Source organism: Oncorhynchus masou, chromosome 16 (genome assembly GCF_036934945.1).
Source record: "Oncorhynchus masou masou isolate Uvic2021 chromosome 16, UVic_Omas_1.1, whole genome shotgun sequence".
NCBI classification, from domain to species: domain Eukaryota; kingdom Metazoa; phylum Chordata; class Actinopteri; order Salmoniformes; family Salmonidae; genus Oncorhynchus; species Oncorhynchus masou.
This window is the reverse complement of record NC_088227.1, coordinates 14763815-14784783: the sequence shown is the minus strand read 5'-3', so window position 1 is coordinate 14784783 and position 20969 is coordinate 14763815. Positions and strand designations below refer to the sequence as shown.

At 42.0% G+C, this 20969-nt stretch overlaps 1 protein-coding gene across 2 annotated transcripts in view; it reads left to right on the top strand.

The window, feature by feature from the left end:
• amd1 (adenosylmethionine decarboxylase 1) overlaps positions 1-20969 on the top strand; it is a 28726-nt gene that overhangs the window by 3264 nt on the left and 4493 nt on the right. Inside the window, exons 2-8 of one of the 2 annotated variants that reach the window (XM_064990826.1) lie at positions 15180-15266; positions 18986-19112; positions 19302-19404; positions 19605-19647; positions 19792-19936; positions 20593-20685; positions 20778-20933. In XM_064990826.1, the coding sequence (XP_064846898.1) occupies positions 15180-15266; positions 18986-19112; positions 19302-19404; positions 19605-19647; positions 19792-19936; positions 20593-20685; positions 20778-20933 (754 nt within the window). Of the gene's footprint in view, positions 1-15179; positions 15267-18985; positions 19113-19259; positions 19405-19604; positions 19648-19791; positions 19937-20592; positions 20686-20777; positions 20934-20969 lie in introns of both variants that reach the window. The other variant, XM_064990825.1, reaches the window with a different exon arrangement.

The following is a 20969-nucleotide window of genomic DNA, read 5'->3' as shown; positions in this document are numbered from 1 at the left end:
TAAGATGTCCCTTCACTGGAATTAAGGGGCCTTGCCCAAACCATGAGAAACAGTCCAGACCATTTTACCTTCAGTACTCGGTAGTCCCATTCTGTGAGCTTGTGGCCTACCACTTTGCTGCTGAGCCGTTGTTGCTCCTAGACATTTCCACTTTACAATAACAGCATTTACAGTTGACGGGGCAGCTCTAGCAGAGCAAAAACTTAAGTCACTTGTTGGAAAGGTAACAGCCTATGCCGGTGCCATGTTGAAAGTCACTGAGCTCTTCAGTAAGGCCATTCTACACCCAACGTTTGTCTATGGAGATTGTGTGGCTGTGAGCCATTTTTATACAGTTGCCAATGGGTGTGGCTGAAATCGCTAATTCCAGTAAGTTGAGGGGGTGTCCACAACTTCGTTAGCTGATTTGCCGGTCTTTGCGCTCATTAGCATTTTGTTGGCATTCTGGTAATGGATGCAAAATGTGATTATGTTTTTTTGGGCTCCCCCTTGTGTACTTAGATGATAATACGTAAGTCCGTGTGGACTGAATGAGGATATGAACATCTGGAACCTAGACAACCCTAGTCTGTTCTACTGTTCAAGAAAGTCCTACTCGGCTTGTGGGCAATGCAAGCTGTGTCAAGAAGGTTTGCTGTGTCTGTCAGCGTAGTGTACAGAGCATGGAGGTGCTACCAGGAGACAGGCCAGTAAATCAGGAGACGTGGAGGAGGCCGTCGGAGGGCAACAACCCAGCAGCAGGACCCGCTACCTCCGCCTTTGTGCAAGGAGGAGCACTGCCAGAGCCTTGCAAAATGACCTCCAGCAGGCCACAAATGTGCATGTGTCTGCTCAAACGGTCAGAAACAGACTCCATGAGGGTGATATAAGGGCCGACATCCACAGGTGGGGGTTGCGCTTACAGCCCAACACTGTGCAGGACGTTTGGCATTGGCCAGAGAACACAAAGATTGGCAAATTCGCCACTGGCGCCCTGTGCTCTTCACAGATGAAAGCAGGTTCACACTGAGCACATATGACAGTCTGGAGACTGAATTTCATACAACGGCATTCACATGAGAAGAACTTACCAGTCCAAAACGATGTCCTCTCCGTTCTGAAAATATTCCTCCATTTGGGAATCTCTAAATAAATCGTCCTTGTATAATTGTGTGTACATCTGTATATCTAGACTTAATGTAGCTTTCCCTGACTTAGTTGTCATACTAATTGATATATAAACAGCTGACTGCTCTTTACTAAAACAATGCTGTGTGCAACATGCGTTGCTCCTTCCGGTATGAATCGTCAATGGCGAATGAACCTCTTTACGCCGGAGTTTACTACATGGGTTGGTCTTCAGACACAAACATTACATATTGCCCTTTACCTCAGCTCATTGGCTATCGACCCAGCTAGATTTCAAGACTATCAGTGGTCATTGGGTTAAAATAGTCAATCAACGAAACAGCGGGCAAATCATTGGTGCACAATGATGTCATTACTTGTCTTCAAATTGGTTTCTTTCAGTCGATACGTCCCGCGGAATGACCCATCAGGTTTGGTTGTTACAAACAAACCAGTTGATTGCAATGAAACCAAACATTACTGGGAAAGTCACGTTTTGTGTGTGTATTTACCTCGACTGTGTCGTCAAATGGAATGAGACAATTCACGACACAAGCGGTTCACAAAATGTTTCTTAATAGGATATAAAAATTGATTTTATCAAACAAAAGAGCATTCATTGTGTAACGATGAGCATTGGGATTGCAAACAGAGGAAGATCGTCAAAGGTAAACAATTTATTTTATTGCAGTTTGATTTTGTTATGCCTGTGCTGGTTGAAATGGTTTTTTTAAATTTATGGGGCTCTATCCTCAAATAATTGCATCGTATTCTTTCGCAGTAAATCCTTTTTAACCTCTTGAAACTCTAGGGGCGCTATATCATTTTTGGATAAAAAGACGTGCCCGTTTTAAGCGCAATATTTTGTCACAAAAAGATGCTCGACTATGCATATAATTGGTAGCTTTGGAAAGAAAACACTCTGACGTGTCCAGAACTGCAAAGATATTCTCTGTGCGTGCCCTAGAACGTGAGCTACAGGCAAAACCAAGATGAGACGGCATCCAGGAAATGAGCAGGATTTGAGGCTCCGTTTTCCATTGTCTCCTTATATGGCTGTGAATGCGAGAGGAATGAGTCTGCCCTTTCTGTCGTTTCCCCAAGGTGTCTGCAGCATTGTGACGTATTTGTAGGCATATCATTGGAAGATTGACCATAAGAGACCACATTTACCAGGTGTCCGCCCGGTGTCCTGCGCCGAAATTGGTGCGCAAAAGTCAGCTGCAAGTATTTTTCCATGGAATTCAGAGAGCATGCTTCCACGAACAATATATCAATGAAGAGATGTGAAAAAACACCTTGAGGATTGATTCCAAACAACGTTTGCCATGTTTCGGTCGATATTATGGAGTTAATTCGGAAAAAGTTTGACGTTGTTGGTGACTGAATTTTCGGTTCGTTTCGGTAGCCAAATGTGATGTACAAAACGGAGCGATTTCTCCTACACAAAGATGCTTTCAGGAAAACTGGACATTTGCTATGTAACTGAGTCTCCTCATTGAAAACATCCAAAGCTCTTCAAAGGTAAATTATTTTATTTATTTGGTTATATTATTGTATTTATTTGGTATTTTATTTATCTGTTTTTTGTGAAAATGTTGCGTGCTAAATGCTACTCAAAATGCTAGCTTAGCATACTCTTACACAAATTAGTGAATTGCTATGGTTCAAAAGCATATTTTGAAAATCTGAGATGACAGTGTTAAGAAAAGGATAAGCTTGAGAGTAGGCGCATTATTTTCATTTTATTTGCGATTTTCAGAAATCGTTAACGTTGCGTTATGCTAATGAGCCTGAGGCTTTATTCACGATCCCGGATCCGGGATGGGGAGTTTCAAGAGGTTAAAATCTGACAACGCAGTTGGATTAGCACGATTCTAGGCTTTCGAAACATGTAAGACACTTGTATTTTCATGAATGTTTAATATGACTATGTAGCGGTCACCGTATTGTCGAATTTCATCCCGCTACCTGGTTCCATGCGCAGAGAGGTTAGATGGAATCTGCACACCCTGCTTTGACTGGACATATAGGCCTATAGAGAATGCTCCCCCCAATGTAAAAGACCCGTCAATCAGAGCCATCAGCGAATGTCAGACACAAACAAATGTTTCTTCTTCCCTTATGCCTAGTTCTATTAAAATAATTTCTTAGGCTTTTTGAAAGTAGGCTAAGTTGACAAGGAGTATGCGCCAGTATGAAATTGACAACTAATACACAGCTTGTATTATTTGCTTGTAGCAAATCAAGAAAATATTCAGTATCAAATTAGAACATGCCAGGTTTGAGAGTATTGGTGCACTGTCTACTTGGCACATTATAGCCCCCATCCGTATGTGGCAAGATTCATGGCTACTCTTGCCAAACTGGGGGAAAGCCTGAGTTCTGTTTTAGAACATAATCATCAGATCTGGGTTAGGAAAGTGTCTGGCTTACAGAATGAATGACAGCGGGTATTAATCTACAGCCAGGGAAGATTAACTGCTCAGACTCTGTGGATCAGGGGTGCTGGATGCCTGCCAATGTCCAAATAAGTCCGCAAGGGCATCTGATTCATGAATCTGTACCTCACACGCACCTAAGCCGCTGACTTTCTCTGGGCTGAGTAACTACTTAGATTCTGTCCTCGTCAGATTGTGGGCTGTTCAACATTTCTTGGGCTATTGTCTGACCTGAGGAATGTTGACCAGAGCTGCCTCAAATGGGGAAAGTTCACCTATTCATCTGACCTATGAGGGTGTTGCAAACTTGAATAGTTCCCCCAGATAGACTTGCCATGTGTCCCTGGGTTTGAAGTGCCCATTTATTTGGCTGTGTTTATCCTGGCTTTCTCTTTCCTGCAAGTTTCCCAAGCAAGAATGGAGTCTATCGTCACCAGGAATAGCTATAGTGTCCATGTCACACTGAGATGTGAGCTGATACAGCGCTCCATTGAGAGCCACTCGATCGGCACTGGGATGTTACCAGAAGCTTCTAGTATGAGTGGCCCAAACTTGATGACCCCTGAAATTAGTTCTGGTCCTGTAAAGGATATTGCCGTCAATGTTCTTGTTGCTAGGGTTATTTGTGCAAGCCTTGGGCACAATCAGGCAGAATGGTAATTTATGTCAACCATGGAAATTGATGTTGGTGGATGGATGATTAACTATTATAGCTTCTTTTGACATCTATTACTTAAAGGACAATTCTGCCACATTACCAGTTAGTGTGTGTATATATGCACTACTGTAAGATATGATACACTATTGTTTTTGTTAGGCACACTGCATGATTCCTTGTTTTTGCCACTTTGAAGCTTCTGTATTGCCCTCGTCTACAGCATACTAAGATTCCCAGGGTGCATTTTGTCAATCAAGCCCTGACGAAGCATAGTCTAAATATATTGCTTATGTTATGAGTGTATTTTTTGTGTTGTAAAATATATTATGTTTGCATGAATGTCATGTTGAATATGCATTGATTATACAAAACATTAGGAACCTCTCGACTGACCAGGTGAAACGTTAAAGCTTTGAGACATGGGGTGTGAATTGGCATGTCAAAAATATTTAAGGCCATTTAAAAAAAACTGTTTATAGTAGGTGCCAGGCGCCCAGGTTTGAGTGTCCAGAACTCACTCTGCTACTCAAGTTTCCCATGTATCAAGAATGGTCCACCACCCAATGGACATCCAGCCAACTCGACACCATTGTGGGAAGCATTGCAGTCAACATGGGTCAGCATCCCTGTGGAATGCTTTCGACAGCTTGTAAGAGTCCATGCCCCGAAGAAAATAATTCCAATTTACTGTTACAGTGATTTATGGTTAGCATAGGTTGATTATCTAGTTACCCTGACTGCTACATGCCCCCCCCCCCCCCCCAAAAAAAGTGTTTGCAATAAGTCATCTTAACAACTGTCTTAAACAGACCTAACATGTAGGCCTGTTAGAACACATTTTAAGAATGTTTTGTGTTGCAGCCTGTGTATTTGGCGCTAATGCTAGCTAAGAATCTAAACCTGCTTCTTAACGGTCTTTTCAACAATAAGAGGCATGCAGCCTCGACTGTCCAAGCAATCATTCAACACTGGAGGTCTTTTGGAACTAATACAACGTTTGCAAGTAAACATGAAAATGTGCCTTTTGCAAATGCCTGTAATGACTGTAGGCGTCAACTTCGGTCCTTTATGGTGTTAGTGGTTTCGCCGAATGGAATCATGGGAGTTTGAGCATTGACCTGAAATTTGAGTAAGTTGGCTATAACTATCATTAGGTATTCAAGCGTCTATTTTAAAATATTTCCAGAAGTTATTAGACGACCAGAGAAACGTGTGTGCATATAGCTGGAAGATCAAATATGATCAGAACTACAAATGGTTATTTTGAATACTGAACACGGCTGTCCAATTTATTGTTGGTCATCTCAGGGATTCTACTTGAATGTCAGAAGAAATTTCTGATTTTGCTCAGCACTGAAGTCTAAAACAGATCATAAAATGTAACTTTTTGGTTATTGTGAAGTGTTCAGTAAAGTGGCGGCGTTGTCCTTTTTTAAGGAACACTTTTAATTGAAACTTGTTTTTTTCAGCACTTGTTTCCATGAATGCTCAACTCATTTTCTCTCCGCAGCAGACATTTAGTGAGCAATATGTTTTGAACATATAATCGCAGTACGAATCACAATTGTGACATTCTCAATACATAACATATTGGCACATGTATCGTATCATGAGATCCCTAGTTGAGAAATCTGTGTCCTGGAGGTGAGGACTGCATGTTAGACACAGCTGGAGGCTCTTTGCAAATGGATTCTATACTGGTCTGAGGACATTTTCCTGTCCAAAGGTCACAAAGCCAAAGCTTTTTGAAGTGTGACCACTAAAGGGGAAGTCAAGTCATTCATGTGTGGTTCTGCCGGTCTCGCAGGGTTGCGCAACACTCCTTTTTTTTTAATTTAACCAGGTAGGCTAGTTGAGAAGTTCTAGCACCTGCAAGGGAATGCCAGGGCTCTGGACCCGGCTCAATCCATGAGTATAATACTGGAGCTTGGTCTGTTTTCTTTGAAGTTGATTTGGTCAAAATTGAAGTGCGAGAACTTGTCAAACAGCTCTGATGGTTTTCACTCACTTTCACTGTCCGTTTAATTTGTCGGTAATTTGATAACCCAAAATTGCCATTTATGGAATCGTAAAATTATTGGACTAGGTTTGGGCGACCAATCCGAATTTGTTTTTGTGCAACATTCCAAATGCCTGTAAGAATCAAGGTTATCGTTGAGTGTTTTGTCCGCATGGTGTATTTTTGGTTGTCTTTCTCGCCTGTGCACCTTAGAGTACAGTGCCTTTGGAAAGTATTCAGACCCCTTGACTTTTCCACATTTTGTAAAGTTATAGCCTTTTTCTAAAATTCACCAAATTATCTACATTACCCCATAATGACGAAGCAAAAACAGATTTTTTTTTTCTAATTTATTAAAATTAAGCTGACATCACATTTACATAAGTATTCAGACCCTTTACTCAGTACTTTGAAGCACCTTAAACAGCGATTACATCATTGAGTCGTGGGTATGACACTGCAAGCTTGGCACACCTGTATTTGGGGAGTTTCTCCCGTTCTTTTCTGCAGGTCCCTCAAGCTCAGGTTGGATGGGGAATGTTGCTGCACAGCTAATTTCAGGTTTCTCCAGTAATGTTTGGTCGGGTTCACGTCCGTGCATTGGCTGGGATACTCAGACATGCGGAGACTTGTCATGAAGCCACTACTGCATTGTCTTGGCTGTGTGCTTAGGGTCGATCTGTTGGAAGGTGACCATTTTCCTCATTCTGAGAACCTGCTCCAGAATGCTCAGTACTTCATCAAGGATCTCTCTGTACTATGCTCTGTTCATCTTTGCTTTAATCCTGACTAGTCTCCCAGTCCCTGCTGCTGAAAAACATACCTACAGCATGATGCTGCCACCATGCTTCACCGTAGGGATGGTGCCAGTTTCCCCCCCCAGATGTGACGCTTGGCATTCAGGCCAAAAAGTTACTGGTTTCATCAAACCGGAGAATCTATTTTCCTCTGTGGAGACATCAATGACCATCGGGTTCTTGGATGCCTCTCTGACCAAGGCCCTTCTCCCCCGATTGCTCAGTTTGGCTGGGGGGGCCAGCTGTAGAAAGTCTCTTGGTTCCAAACTTCCATTTTTAAGCGTGATGGCTGCCACTGTTCTTGGGGACCTTCAATGCTGCAGACATTGTTTTGGGACCCTTCCCAGATCTGTGCCTTCGACACAATCCTATTTCGACACTACGGACAATTCCTTCGACCTCATGGCTTGGTTTTTCCTCTTTGTAATAATGACAATTACAACAATTCTGAACACTTATTTTAACTTAATATAATACATCAATAAAATCAATTTAGCCTCATAAATAATGAAACATGTTCAATTTGGTTTAAATGCAAAGAACAAAGTGTTGGAGGAGAAAGTAAAAGTGCAATATGTGCCATGTAAGAAAGCTAACGTTTAAGTTCCTTGGTCAGAACATGAGAACAAATGGAAGTTGGTGGTTCCTTTTAACAAGAGACTTCAATATTCAGAGGTTTTAGGTTGTAGTTAATATAGTATTTATAGGACTATTTCTCTCTACCATATGTATTTCATTAACCTTTGACTATTGGATGTTCTTATAGGCACTATAGTATTGCCAGTAACAGTATAGCTTCCATCCCCCTCGCCCCTACCTGGGCTCGAACCTGGAACACTTCGACAACAGCCACACCCGAAGCATTGTTACCCATCGCTCCACAAAAGCCGCGGCCCTTGCAGGTCAAGGGGAATAACTATTCCAAATCGTAACGAGAATGACGTTTGAAACAGTATTAGCGCACACCCAGCTAACTAGCTAGCCATTTCACATTGGTTACACCAGCCATTAGGCTGATAGGCTTGAAGTCATAAACTGCGCTGTGCTTGCGAAGAGCTGCTGGCAAAACGCACAACAGTGCTGTTTGAATGAATCCTGGCCTGCTACTGCTCAGTCAGACTGTTCTATCAAATCATAGACTTATATATAACATAACACACAAATACGAGCCTTTGGTTATGTCCGGAAACTCATTTCGAAAACAAAACGTTTATTTCAGTGAAATATGGAACCGTTCGGTATTTTATCTAACGGGTGGCATCCCCAAGGCTAAATATTTTTGTTACATTGCACAACCTTCAATGTTATGTCATAATTACGTACAATTCTGGCAAAGTAGTTCGCAATGAGCCAGGCTTCCCAAACATTTGCATATACCCTGACTCTGCGTGCAATGAACACAAGAGAAATGACACTTTCATCTGGTTAAAATTGCCTGCTAAATTGGATTAGGAGTTATAACTAGTGATTTTTTTTTTTTTTTTTTTAATAAGTGTAATGCCAGCTAGCAATTGACCTTGGCTTCTACTGCATTCGCGTAACAGGCAGGCTACTAGTGGGGTGCAATGGTTAGAGCGTTGGACTAGTTAACTGTACGGTTGCAAGATAGGATCCCCTGATCTGACAAGGTGAAAATCTGTCGTTCTGCCCCTGAACAAGGCAGTTAACCCACAGTTCCTAGGCCGTCACTGAAAATAAGAATGTGTTCTTAACGGACTTGCCTAGTTAAATAAAGGTATAAATAAAAATTTGAAATCTGTATTTTCGGGCGGCGATTTCCGATTGTTATGAACTTGAAATCGGCCATTGCGATTAATCGGTCGACCTCTAGAAGACTCAAGAAGGATCCATGTAAACAGGATGCACCTGAGCTCAATTTCATAGCAAAGGGTCTGAATACTTATGTAAATAAGGTATTTATTTTTTAATACATTAGCAAAAAAATGTCAACCTGTTTTTGCTTTGACATTATGGGGTATTGTGTGTAGATTGCTGAGATTGTTTGTAATTTTAGAATAAGGCTAACGTAACAATGGGTCTGAATACTTTTTGAAAGCACTGCTTGTGAGGAGTGGAGCATGCCCAACTTGTCTGGAGCAAGATTCCCTAAGGCTGGAGCTACTTATTTTTCATCCGCCCCCCTCTTCGGAAGACCGATCTTAGTTTTTTCTTTGCTACATATGCATACATGGTACTTATGTAAAACAGTCACAAAGAATACAAACTCTTTAATCCCAACCCTAGCCCATCCCACCTATCATCATAGATCACCCTCATTTGGTTTCCATGTGCCATATATTAGTTGTGCTGGGATGTTTTACACTTTTTTTCTTTAAACTTTTTCTAAATGTATCCACAGATGAGCGTAACTTTCCTACGAGTATATATTGACTATGGCTTTCCAAATCGTCCAACACTGCTATTTGTAAGGTTAATATTAAGTGCACTTTTTTTCTTATGAACCATTCCTGAACCTGTGACCAGAAATGAGCCACAAGGGCAATACCAGAATAAATACTCTGTTGATTGGTGCGAAGAGACAATCTACAAAGTTGAGATTGTATGCCGTGTTTCTCATTCTGTTGGTGGCAAGAAGGTTAATAAATTAAAATTACAAGATTGAATCAAGTGTAGTTCTTTTTACCAGTTCATGAACCATGTTCCATGGATTTGGTACATTTAGTTTGCGACCTGTATGGCGCAGCTGTCAATATTTTTGTCCTCAGATGAAACTGGTCTATTTATTCCCTTTTTAGCTAAACAAGTTCCCTACATTCTCCCTTTTCCACTTACCTCCATTTTTGTGGTAGTGCTGCAATCAGTAGTTTGTTTCTATTGAGCAGATATGCAGTTATCGAAAATATATGGGGATATGTGACACCTGTATTCATATCGTTAATAAATATAATGATATATAGAAATTAAAGTTTTAATTTGTGAAGGCAAACAAGCAATGTTTGAACAGGATGAGCCTGTTGAGGAATGGTGCCGGAAGAGATGGCCACCGTTTTACGGTCTCCTAACCAATTGTGCTGTTTTATTTTTATTTTTTACGTGATATTAAGTTATTTAGTAAATGTTTCTGCAACCGTACCTTACGGAAGAAAAGAGCTTTTGGATATCAGGACAGAGATCACTCACCACGGATTAGATGAAGATTTCAACAACCAGCAGGACTCACACGATATTCTCCAAACAACCCACAGGGCAGACATCCCAATTATTTGCAAAAGGAAAAGACGAAGAGCCGGATGCCTCGTCCGGACCCGCAGAAGGCTACTAAGAAAACTGCTGTTACCGTCAATATTACTCGCCAATGTGCAATCATTGGACAATAAACTAGACGAGGTACGATAACGAATATCCTACTAACGGGACATCAAACTGTAATATCCTATGCTTCATGGCTATCGTGGCTGAATGACGACATGGATATTCCGCTTGTGGGAAACGCGCTGCACCGGCAGGATAGAACAGCACACTCCAGTAAGACGGGGACGGGGGGGGGGGGCTGGGCTGTCCGTGCATATTTGTAAACAGCTGGTGCACGAAATCTAAGGAAGTCTCTAGATTTTGCTTGCCTGAAGTGTATATTGTGATAAACTGCAGGCTACTACTTACTTGCTGAGTTATTAGCTATACTTTTCATGGCTTTTTATTTACCACAGCCAGATGCTGGCACTAAGACCACACTCAGTCAGCTGTATAAGGATATAAGAAAACAGGAAACCACTCACCGAGGCGTCGTTCCTAGTGGCCAGAGACTTTAATGCAGGTAAACAAATCCGTTCTACCAAATCTATCAACATGTTAAATGTGCAACCAGAGGGGAAAACATTCTAGATCACTTGTACTCCACACACAGACGCGTACCCAGCTCTCCCTTGCCCTCCATTTGGTAAATCCGACCACAACTCTATCCTCCTGCTTACAAGCTAAAATTTAAAGCAGAAACCACCAGTGACTCTGTCTATAAAAAAATGGTCAGATGAATCAGATGCTAAACTAAAGGACAGACTAAATCACAGACTGGAACATGTTCCGGGATTCTTCCGATGACATTGAGGAATACACAATCAGTCACTGGCTTTATCAATAAGTGCATTGAGGACGTCGTCTCCCCAGTGACTGTACGTACATACCCCAACCAGAAGCCATGGATTACAGGCAACATTCGCGCTGAGCTAAAGGGTAGAGCTGTCGCTTTCAAGGTGCGAGACTCTAACCTGGAAGCGTACAAGAAATTCCGCTATGCTCTGCATCAAACAGGCAGAATGTCTATACGGGGCTAAGAGAATCGTACTACACCGGCTCCGACGCCCGTCGAATGTGTCAGGGCTGGCAAACTATTAGACAAAGGGAAGCACAGCCGTGAGCTGCCCAGTGACACAAGCCTACCAGACGAGCTATATCACTTCTATGCTTGCTTTGAGGCAAGCATGAGAGCATCTGCTGTTCTGGACGACTGTGATCGCGCTCTCTGCATTTTATTTTTATTTTACCTTTATTTAACCAGGCAAGTCAGTTAAGAACATTCTTATTTCAATGACGGCCTAGGAACAGTGGGTTAACTGCCTGTTCAGGGGCAGAACGACAGATTTCGTACCTTGTCAGCTCGGGGATATGAACTTGCAACCTTTCGGTTACTAGTCCAATGCTCTAACCACTAGGGCTACCCTGCCGCCCGACGTGAGTAAGACCTTTGAACAGGTCGAACTTACACAAGGCTGCGGGGCCAGACAGATTACCAGGACGTGTGCTCTGGGCATGTGCTGACCAACTGGCAGGTGTCTTCACTGACATTTTCAACATGTACCTGATTGAGTCTAATTCCAATATGCTTCAAGCAGACCACCATAGTCCTTGTGCCCAAGAACTAAATGACTACAAACCCGTAGCACTCACGTCCATAGCCATGAAGTGCTTTGAAAGGCTGGTAATGACTCACATCAACATCACATCCCAGAAACCCTAGACCCACTTCAATTTGCATACCGCCTAAACAGATCCACAGATGCAATCTGTATTGCGTGCCACACTGCCCTTTCCCACCTCACATAGGTGTTCCTTTTGTCCAGAACGCTATTCATTGACTACAGCTCAGCATTCAACATAGCTTAGTGATGAGCTTTGAGGGCACTAAGGACCCTAGGACTAAACACCTCCCTCTGCAACTGGATCCTGGACTTCCTGACAGGCTACCCCCAGGTGGTGAGGGTAGGTAGCAACACATCTGCCACACTGATCCTCAACACTGGAGCTCCCCAGGGGTGCGTGCTCAGTCCCCTCCTGTACACCCTGTTCACCCACGACTGCATGACCAGGCATGATGACCAGGCATGACTCCAACACCATTAAGTTTTGCTGATGACGCAACAGTGATCTGATCAACGACGAGACAGCCTATAGGGAGGAGGTCAGAGACCTGGCCGGGTGGTGCCAGAATAACAACCTATCCCTCAACATAACCAAGACTAAGGAGATTGTGGACTACAGGAAAAGGAGGACCAAGCACAGCCCCCATTCTCATCATCGGGGCTGTCGCGGAGCAGGTTGAGAGCTTCAAATTCCTTAGTGGTCCACATCAACAAACTAGATTGGTCCAAACACACCAAGACAGTTGTGAAGAGGGCACGACAAAGCCTATTCCCCCTCAGGAGACTGAAAAGATTTGGCATGGGTCCTGAGATCCTCAAAAGGTTCTACACCTGCAACATCGAGAGCATCCTGACCGGTTGCATCACTGCCTGGTACGGCAATTGCTCAGCCTCCGACCGCAAGGCCCTACAGAGGGCAGTTACATCACTTGGGCAAAGCTGCCTGCCATCCAAGACCTCTACACCAGGCGGTGTCAGAGGAAGGGCTTAAATTGTCAAAGACCCCAGCCACCCCAGTCATAGATTGTTCTCTCTACTACCGCATGGCAAGCGGTACCGGAGTGTCAAGTCTAGGACGGCAAGGCTTCAACAGTTTTTACCCCCAAGCCATAAGACTCCTGAACAGGTAACCAAATGGTTACCTGGACTATTTGCATTGTGTGCCCCCCCCACAACCCCTCTTTTACACTGCTGCTACTGTTTCATGCATAGTCACTTTAACTATACATTCATGTACTTACCTCCTAAATTGGCCCAACCAGTGCTCCCGCACATTGGCTAACCGGGCCATCTGCGTTGTCCCACCACCCGCCAACCCCTCTTTTTACGCTTCTGCTACTCTCTGTTCATAATATATGCATAGTCACTTTAACGATACTTACATGTACATACTACCTCAATAAGCCTGACTAACAGGTGTCTGTATATAGCCTTGCTACTCTTTTTTTTTTTTCTTCTTCCCAAATGTCTTTTTACCATTTTTTTTCCTTAGCTACACACTTTTTTTTCTTGCGCCATTGTTTAGAGCCTGTAAGTAAGCATTTCACTGTAAGGTCTGTTGTATTCGGCGCACGTGACAAACTTTGATTTGATTTGAGAACCATTTTGTGGTTAAGTATAATTTGAGTGAAGCTTTTAGTTAGGTTTAAAGATTTAATATTTAGTGAAATTGTAACCAACACTCATAATCATGAAATTTGTATGATTAAAAAAAATATATCTGGAGTAGGCAGTGTCATTAGTAAGTAAACTGATAAGACAAATGGGCTAGTATTGACCTCCATGGTTACAGAATCTTATTTAGTTTAGCTAACTTTCTATTAAAAGTAATTTAAAGTTAATTAGATTTGAGATGTGAATGCCAAGTATGTCTACTTCACCATCTGCCCATTTTATTGGTAAACACTATTTACATAATATGGTACACACTAGGTTTTAATCCAGAGGCTAGAAAATTGATAGTCAATGAGACTGAAGGGATCCAGTTTATGGACTTAAGATAACTAGTCATCGGCAATTCATTGACCCTTTGTTTCTATCCCCTGGATTTCAAACCCCATGATCTTTTTGGCTCTCGCATTTCAATGGCCATAATAAATAGATATGGAGACAACGGACAGCCTTGTAAAAGCTCAATACTTTCTGGGAAGTAACAATTATTTACTGTTTCCTCTGGGGTTGATGTACAGAACTTCAACCCATTGTATAAGAGATTTGTCTTAAAGTAATCCAAGCATTTATATATAAATTCTAGTCATACTTTATTAAACACCTTTTCAAAATCTGCAATGAAGACCAGACCAGTTGTCTCTTCATTATGTTCAATTGTTCTAAGTAAATGTTGTATATCGCCCATGTGAAGAAAAAAAAAAACTAATCAGGATGAACATGACTTTTAAATTCTGTACTATGCATTTTTCCAGGATTTTGGCATAACATTGAAGTGTTAGAGGCCTCCAGCTTTTTAAATCTGCAATCTTTATTCGTAAGACTTGGGTCCTGTTTTAGTAAGGAAATCAGACTGAGTACCTGAGGGTACCATTTGTATAGGAGTAAAACATGCTAATGGCTATTGAGTACATCAAAGGTCTGATACCTCCAGTGGTACACTGTCCAGCCCTGGTGTTTAACCAGACTGAAAAGATTTTATTGCCTCAAGTTCTGTAAGTCTACTTTCATTTGTTGTCTACTTGTGTGCTGCAATAACCCCTTGCTTTAGCTATGCTCATGGCGTTCGCTAAATATTTTCATAAACTGATACATTTCACTGAACTTGAAATATAAAGATTAGCTGGCTAATCACTAGCACGTGGCCTTCTGTTACCTGTTAATTTTCTTTAGCCTAATACCCGTTACAAGAAGTTAAGCATTATTAGTGCATTAAGCACGGTTCTAGTTAAATTTGTAACAAGGGCAATTTCATAGATGGACTTGCAAGCCAGATCAGTGAATATCGCACACAAAAAAGCAGCTAACTATTTTTGATTTAATTGTATTGGTCTTTGGAAGGTTTATTTAGCCTATATCTTGAAGGCCTGAATTAATTTGATTATTGCTGACTGTTTTTAAATGCTGTGTATTTGACCTTTAATTGTACAATGATGCTTATTTAGAACATTTATTGATGTGTATTGTGAGTCACCCATACTTTATAGTATTTTTAGGCCATATTGCCCAGCCCTAGCGTAGCTCAATGTTTTTGTTTTAATGTAGTCTACTAGCAATAGAACTACAGACGAGGCTCTGTTGGTTTTTATTGATTTTACTTCAGTAAAAGATTTTATTTTTTTTGTCTTTCAGGTTTGAGTGGGACAAACTTCTGGAGAATGTGCACTGTTTGATCATAAGTGTGACGAAGACCGACAAGCAGGAAGCTTATATACTCAGGTGAGTAGCGACCGGATCCCTGTTCTGTTTACCACTGTCACCTTGGCACGTACCTTTTTCCTCTTCCAGATTAGGAGGCAGGTATTAGATTTGGGTCATCTGTAATCTTCTCATTACGAGTGGCTGCATGGAAACTGTCTTCTCCCCTGGGGTGAAGGGTGTCTCTGGCTCTATTCTGAAGGGCCTAATGGGCTGGGTCTTATCCAAACCCAGATGTTAAGTGCCAGCTTTTGGCCCCCAAAAAAGCAACTAAATAAAACTGGCGGCAGAAGAGAACCCATTGCAAAACAATGCTTTTTTTAGCCATTGATGGAAATGCTTATCGGTCTATAAGTTAATTTGCATAGTTTGGTGGCTTTAAACACCACATACAGATGGATACAGAACGTTGAGCGGGACTCTGTCAGACAGTGCGAGAGCTGCTGCTACAGTTCCCGTTGCTGTGCAAGTGAAACATGCTTTTATATGACCTAATCATTGCGAAACCTTCCTAAATGCAATTTAATGTTGACGGTTTTGATGGCCACAATTTTAAATGGCTGCTTTGTTTATTTATTCATTCTCCACCGGTAGTTGGAGCGCAGCTTCCCATTAACCATTCAAGTGCTGGCAACGGTAAGCAGGCTTCAGCTCATCAGACCATGATGTGAAGAGCGCTGTGGGCATTATGCATTTTGAGAAAAATAGTTAATTGTTACATACACTTTACTTCTTATGAGTTATGTACTTGTGTTGCTTCAAAGTAGCCGAGACGATGAGTTTCTATAAACGTGGAGGCAATTATTTTATAAGACTTGACAGAAATAAGCTACTTGTTTCAATGGCGTGTCCTATTTGTTTTCACATTAACTTTAATTTTCGAGTAGCCAAAGGCACAATCCTTGTCATATTAGCGACCCACTAGTTGTTGGCTCTTCAGAGCTCGCTTATTGTAATCTCACATGTGCAGTGCGCTTTTGAAATCTGTTTTTCCATCGAACTGCATTATGGCACAACGTGCACGTAGTCTACTGCCGTGTGAGCATTGCTGCAAAGCTATGCGGAAACTAGTTTATCACTGTTTTTAAGCTAAATGTTCTGATCAGCCTCAATACCTTCAAGTTATTTTGCTGTACTGGTTGTATGAATTTGGGAGCTATCGTTCCACAACTATCCCAGTCTGGAGTAGGTTTTTCTTTCTTGCACAGAACGACAAGCCTACCAGTAGTATAGGTTAACTTTTCTACTATGTGGGATAGTAGATAGGCTAGTGATATAGCTGTTTGTTACTCCTCTTATTGGCTGTGGAAAAGTGAACCTGTACAGTTAATCTTCAAAGTGCGTGTTGGAATTCGGTAAGGACTCCCACCGTTGGGTTGTGTGTTAAGATTCATTACCGTAATCTAAATGTGATTTGTTATTCTGAGTACTGTGGGTGGATGCCATAATCGCATTAAGCCCCCAATTCATATGTCCTGGAAACTTTCAAATGCTGCCAGTCAAACTTCCTAACGGAAACTCTAAAGCTAATATTCTATACATTGTGTTTTCAATTAATATATAAGTATTGAGTTGAACATACTTTAAAAAAATAATTGAGTCCTGTGGATGGTTACAAATATCGCTGTGAGCTTCCCAGGGTTAAGAACATATTTTAAACCAGGTATTCCCAAACTGGGGTACGTAATGCCGTCTGGTACGCCAAACAAAAATGTGATTCAGATTTAAAAAATAAATGCAGAAATTCAATTGTTGCCTAAGTAGCCTCATTTCACTACCAAAAATGAAACCATCTAATGTTCAGCAAAATAACACCATGTCAAATACAGGTAGCCTCGTCAAATAATTTAACAGCCAATCACATTAACCGTTATACTCTCGTGGGAATTCCACTGATCTTCATGCAACCAAATGTTGGTATCTGTACTGATGGTACAAAAGCCATGACAGAAAGATATAAGTGGTAACGCGTGTGCAAGCAGTTGCTCCCGGTGCCACTTGGGTACACTGCAGCATCCACCGAGAGGCTCTGGCTGCCAAGGTGTGCAAATTAACTCAAGCTTACGGACAATGTCAATTGTGATCTTGCAAAGCACCAGAGTTGGGTGTGCAATTACGCAGGTACTTTCCCGACACGGATGACACAACTGTATTCGTTATCCCTTTCATGCCTCCAGACCATTTATCGATTTTTATCTGAACAAGTGAGCCTTGTCGAAATTGCAACATGTGGTTCTGTGACTTGAATTTCATCAGATGCTCAGTGTTCTGCCTTGACAAATCACATTAAGACACTGATGCCCTTTGCAACCACGTACCTATGTGAGTGTGATTCTCGGCCCTCGCTAGCATAAACTAAACACAGGCACAGACTGAAGTTAAGTACGACACTCTCCAAAACAACCTAACATTGCAGTGTTATGTGCGTCCTTTCAAGCACACCCTACTCATTAACCTGGGGTGAGTTATTCTCAATTTTCGATGACCAAATAAGGTTTTATATATAAGATGGCTAAATAAAGAGCAACATTTTTGATTATTTGTGCCCTGGTCCTGTAAGAGCTTTTTTCACTTCCCATGAGCTGGTTTGTGACCACTCGCTCTTATGTTTAATAAGTGCAAACATTTGAGTGCGCTTACCCTGGTGCATGAGGGGATACGCGGCTGAATATTTGAAGGGGTACGGGACTATATAAAGTTTGGGAACCACAGACGATTAACATAATAGTAAACCTTAAAGTTATTCCTCGGATCCCTTGGCCAAAATGTGTTTAGTCCTTTAGTAATGGTCATTAATAAAAACGTATTTGATATCTGGCTGTGGCGGACCAATGGATTAGGGTGTCTGAGTTGTGAAGGCCCGAGGTCTCCACTCCTGCTGGTTAGGTCCCACCTACAACCCTCGAGAGCGCAGATCACAAGGGAGGTGGTGGATCCGCCGACCTTGACGGGATCAGCAAGCTGCGTAGTGAAGTGGCAGCTGTCCACTGTCTGATGGGAACGGCATAGTCAGCTGTCCACTGTTATGGGAACAGCATAGTCATGATTCAGGAATGGACTACATGTGATTGCTTGACTGCAAAGTAGACAAAACATGATTGTTGATCTTCAACTCCTAATAGTCTCACTGGCTGCTATCGTCAACTGACTGTTCCTTATAAAAAAATAAAATAAAACCTTCACGTCTCCCTAGAAGTAGTCTGACTAATGCCTTGTTTACACTGTCAGTTTGACGTGAACCTCGTTTCATAAAAAAAAACAATTGTTACGTGGGCCCTCAACTCAACTCTGGACCTCAAAGCCAGTTTCACTGCATTTTGCCATTGTTCCCCTCTAATCAGGGACTGATTTTTAGAACTGGGACAACGGGTGGGGGCAATTCATGATCAAGTAGAATGGAACCAACGGGCTCCAGACCTCGTAGGGTTAGAGTTGAATACCCCTGCTCTATAGAATCATTTGTAAGCTGTCACTAGAGTAATGCCTGGCCAAGGGGTGACATGTCATGGTGTCTTTAAGCACACTCTCCGGGTGCCTAGCTGGAAGGCTTACAACCTTAACTGGAAGTTGTAGAAACTCAAACCTGGGGAAACAAATGTATCAATTTTAATTCTGAACACAGTTGGTAATATTGGATGTCAGTCGTGTTCATGTCACAAATGTAGGTTCAAGGCTATATTTAACTTTTACATGTGTAACACTTATCTTCCTTTTTCCTTTCTGTCCCTTTTTCTTTTCAGTGAGAGTAGCATGTTTGTCTCCAAGAGACGTTTCATTTTGAAGACATGTGGAACCACCCTCTTACTGCAAGCACTGATGCCTCTGCTGGAACTGGCCAGAGAGTACTGTGGCTTTGATGCCATTGAGGTCAGTGTGACACCCACGCATGACCTACATGTTTCTTAGAACCAAGAATTACCCACCGCTTATAAACCATATTATGCGTCAAGACCTTGTGTGAGGCTCATGTAATCGTCGTACTGTCTTGTTTTGTGTTGACGTTCTCGTGGACAGGATAGGTCAGAGGTTCTAACTCCATCTCCTCACTGCCTACAGAATTTCTTCTATTCTCGTAAGAACTTCATGAAGCCCACCCATCAGGAGTTCCCTCATCGGAACTTCCAGGAGGAAGTGGAATTTCTCAGCCAGATTTTCCCAAGTAAGTACTAACCCCCCCCCATGTTTTAAATTCCATTCTTGTACTCTAATCACCATGGGCGTGGCTGGTAATTCATGTATGGGGTTGAGTCGGTGATGCTATACAGGCTGTGCTGTTGTATCCTCTACTGATTTTAGGAGACAAGATTATGAGACATGGGCACATGAGAGAAAGAAATGACATGCGGTTCTCTTTTGCAGACGGAGCAGCGTACTGCATGGGACGTTTGAACTCTGATTGCTGGTAAGGTCATCAACACTTCATCCTGAAGGAATATACTCAAGATACTGTCCCATTAATGACAACAAATAATGCAGTGGACATTGCTGTTGTGAAAATTTAACTGCACTGACCAGTGCTGCTGCATGTGTTCATGTTTCCCTGCAGGTACCTGTTTACTCTGGATTTGCCAGAGTTCTGGGAGAACGAGCATGCGGATCAGACGCTGGAAGTTCTGATGAGTGACCTTGATCCAGCAATTATGGACCAGTTCTTCATGAAAGACGGTGTTTCTGCAAATGATGTCACTCGTGTAAGGGCCACAGACGAGCTATGTTCTATATTTGTTGATTCCTTTAAGAGGGTTCACTCAGTTGGGTACTGTTCAGGGGGACCTGTGAAGACATTAATCTATTGTGGTTTTGTCTAATGACCTTCCCTAGTGATTGGTACTAATATGGAAAATATCTGGGGTGTATTTTTTTTTTGATACGGTATTTGTTTTATAAAAATAACTTTCGCAGTTGGAATGTAACTTCCATGTCTCTGAAGTTGTGACTGCTGGCCCAGTTGATTGCCCATTGGGCCAGATGTGAATGTTCGGGGGGGGGGCGCGCTAACTTACCGAACATTACATTACATTTACCGAACCAGTTGGTATACAATTGGAAGCTCATCAACTGATGTCCCATGAGCAGGCAATTGTTGATGGTCTGTGGAAGGGGTTTTGTGCATGCAGGGATAAAAAAACAACAACAAAAAAAACAATTGTGTAGGTGAATGGGAAGAATATATCAATTTGATGATATGCCTTGCTCATATCGATATCAAATTCTCAATTGCCACCACTAGCAATATTTTCCCCCGTTGTTGTATAGATAAACACCATCGTAAAGCTGCCTGTTCATCAGTCAATTAGTAGTTGCTGTTTTGTAGTGCAATTATTAGTCAATTTTTCTGTATTTTCAGATGAGTGGAATTCGTGACCTGATACCAGGTTCTGTGATTGACGCCACGATGTTCAACCCTTGTGGCTACTCAATGAATGGAATGAAGACTGATGTAAGTGGATCTTGTCAATGGTCTTGTCTTCGGGGTCTTCTCTACAAATACACCCGGGACATTATCGAAAACTATTGTCTTTTGTCTTACAGGGAACTTACTGGACGATCCACATCACTCCAGAGCCAGAGTTCTCCTATGTCAGCTTTGAAACCAACCTCTCTCAGACGTCCTACGATGATCTGGTCAGGAAAGTTGTGGACGTGTTTAAGCCAGGAAAATTTGTGACGACGCTATTTGTTAACCAGGTACGTTCTCTATCAAAATGGTTCCGTTTTTGCTTG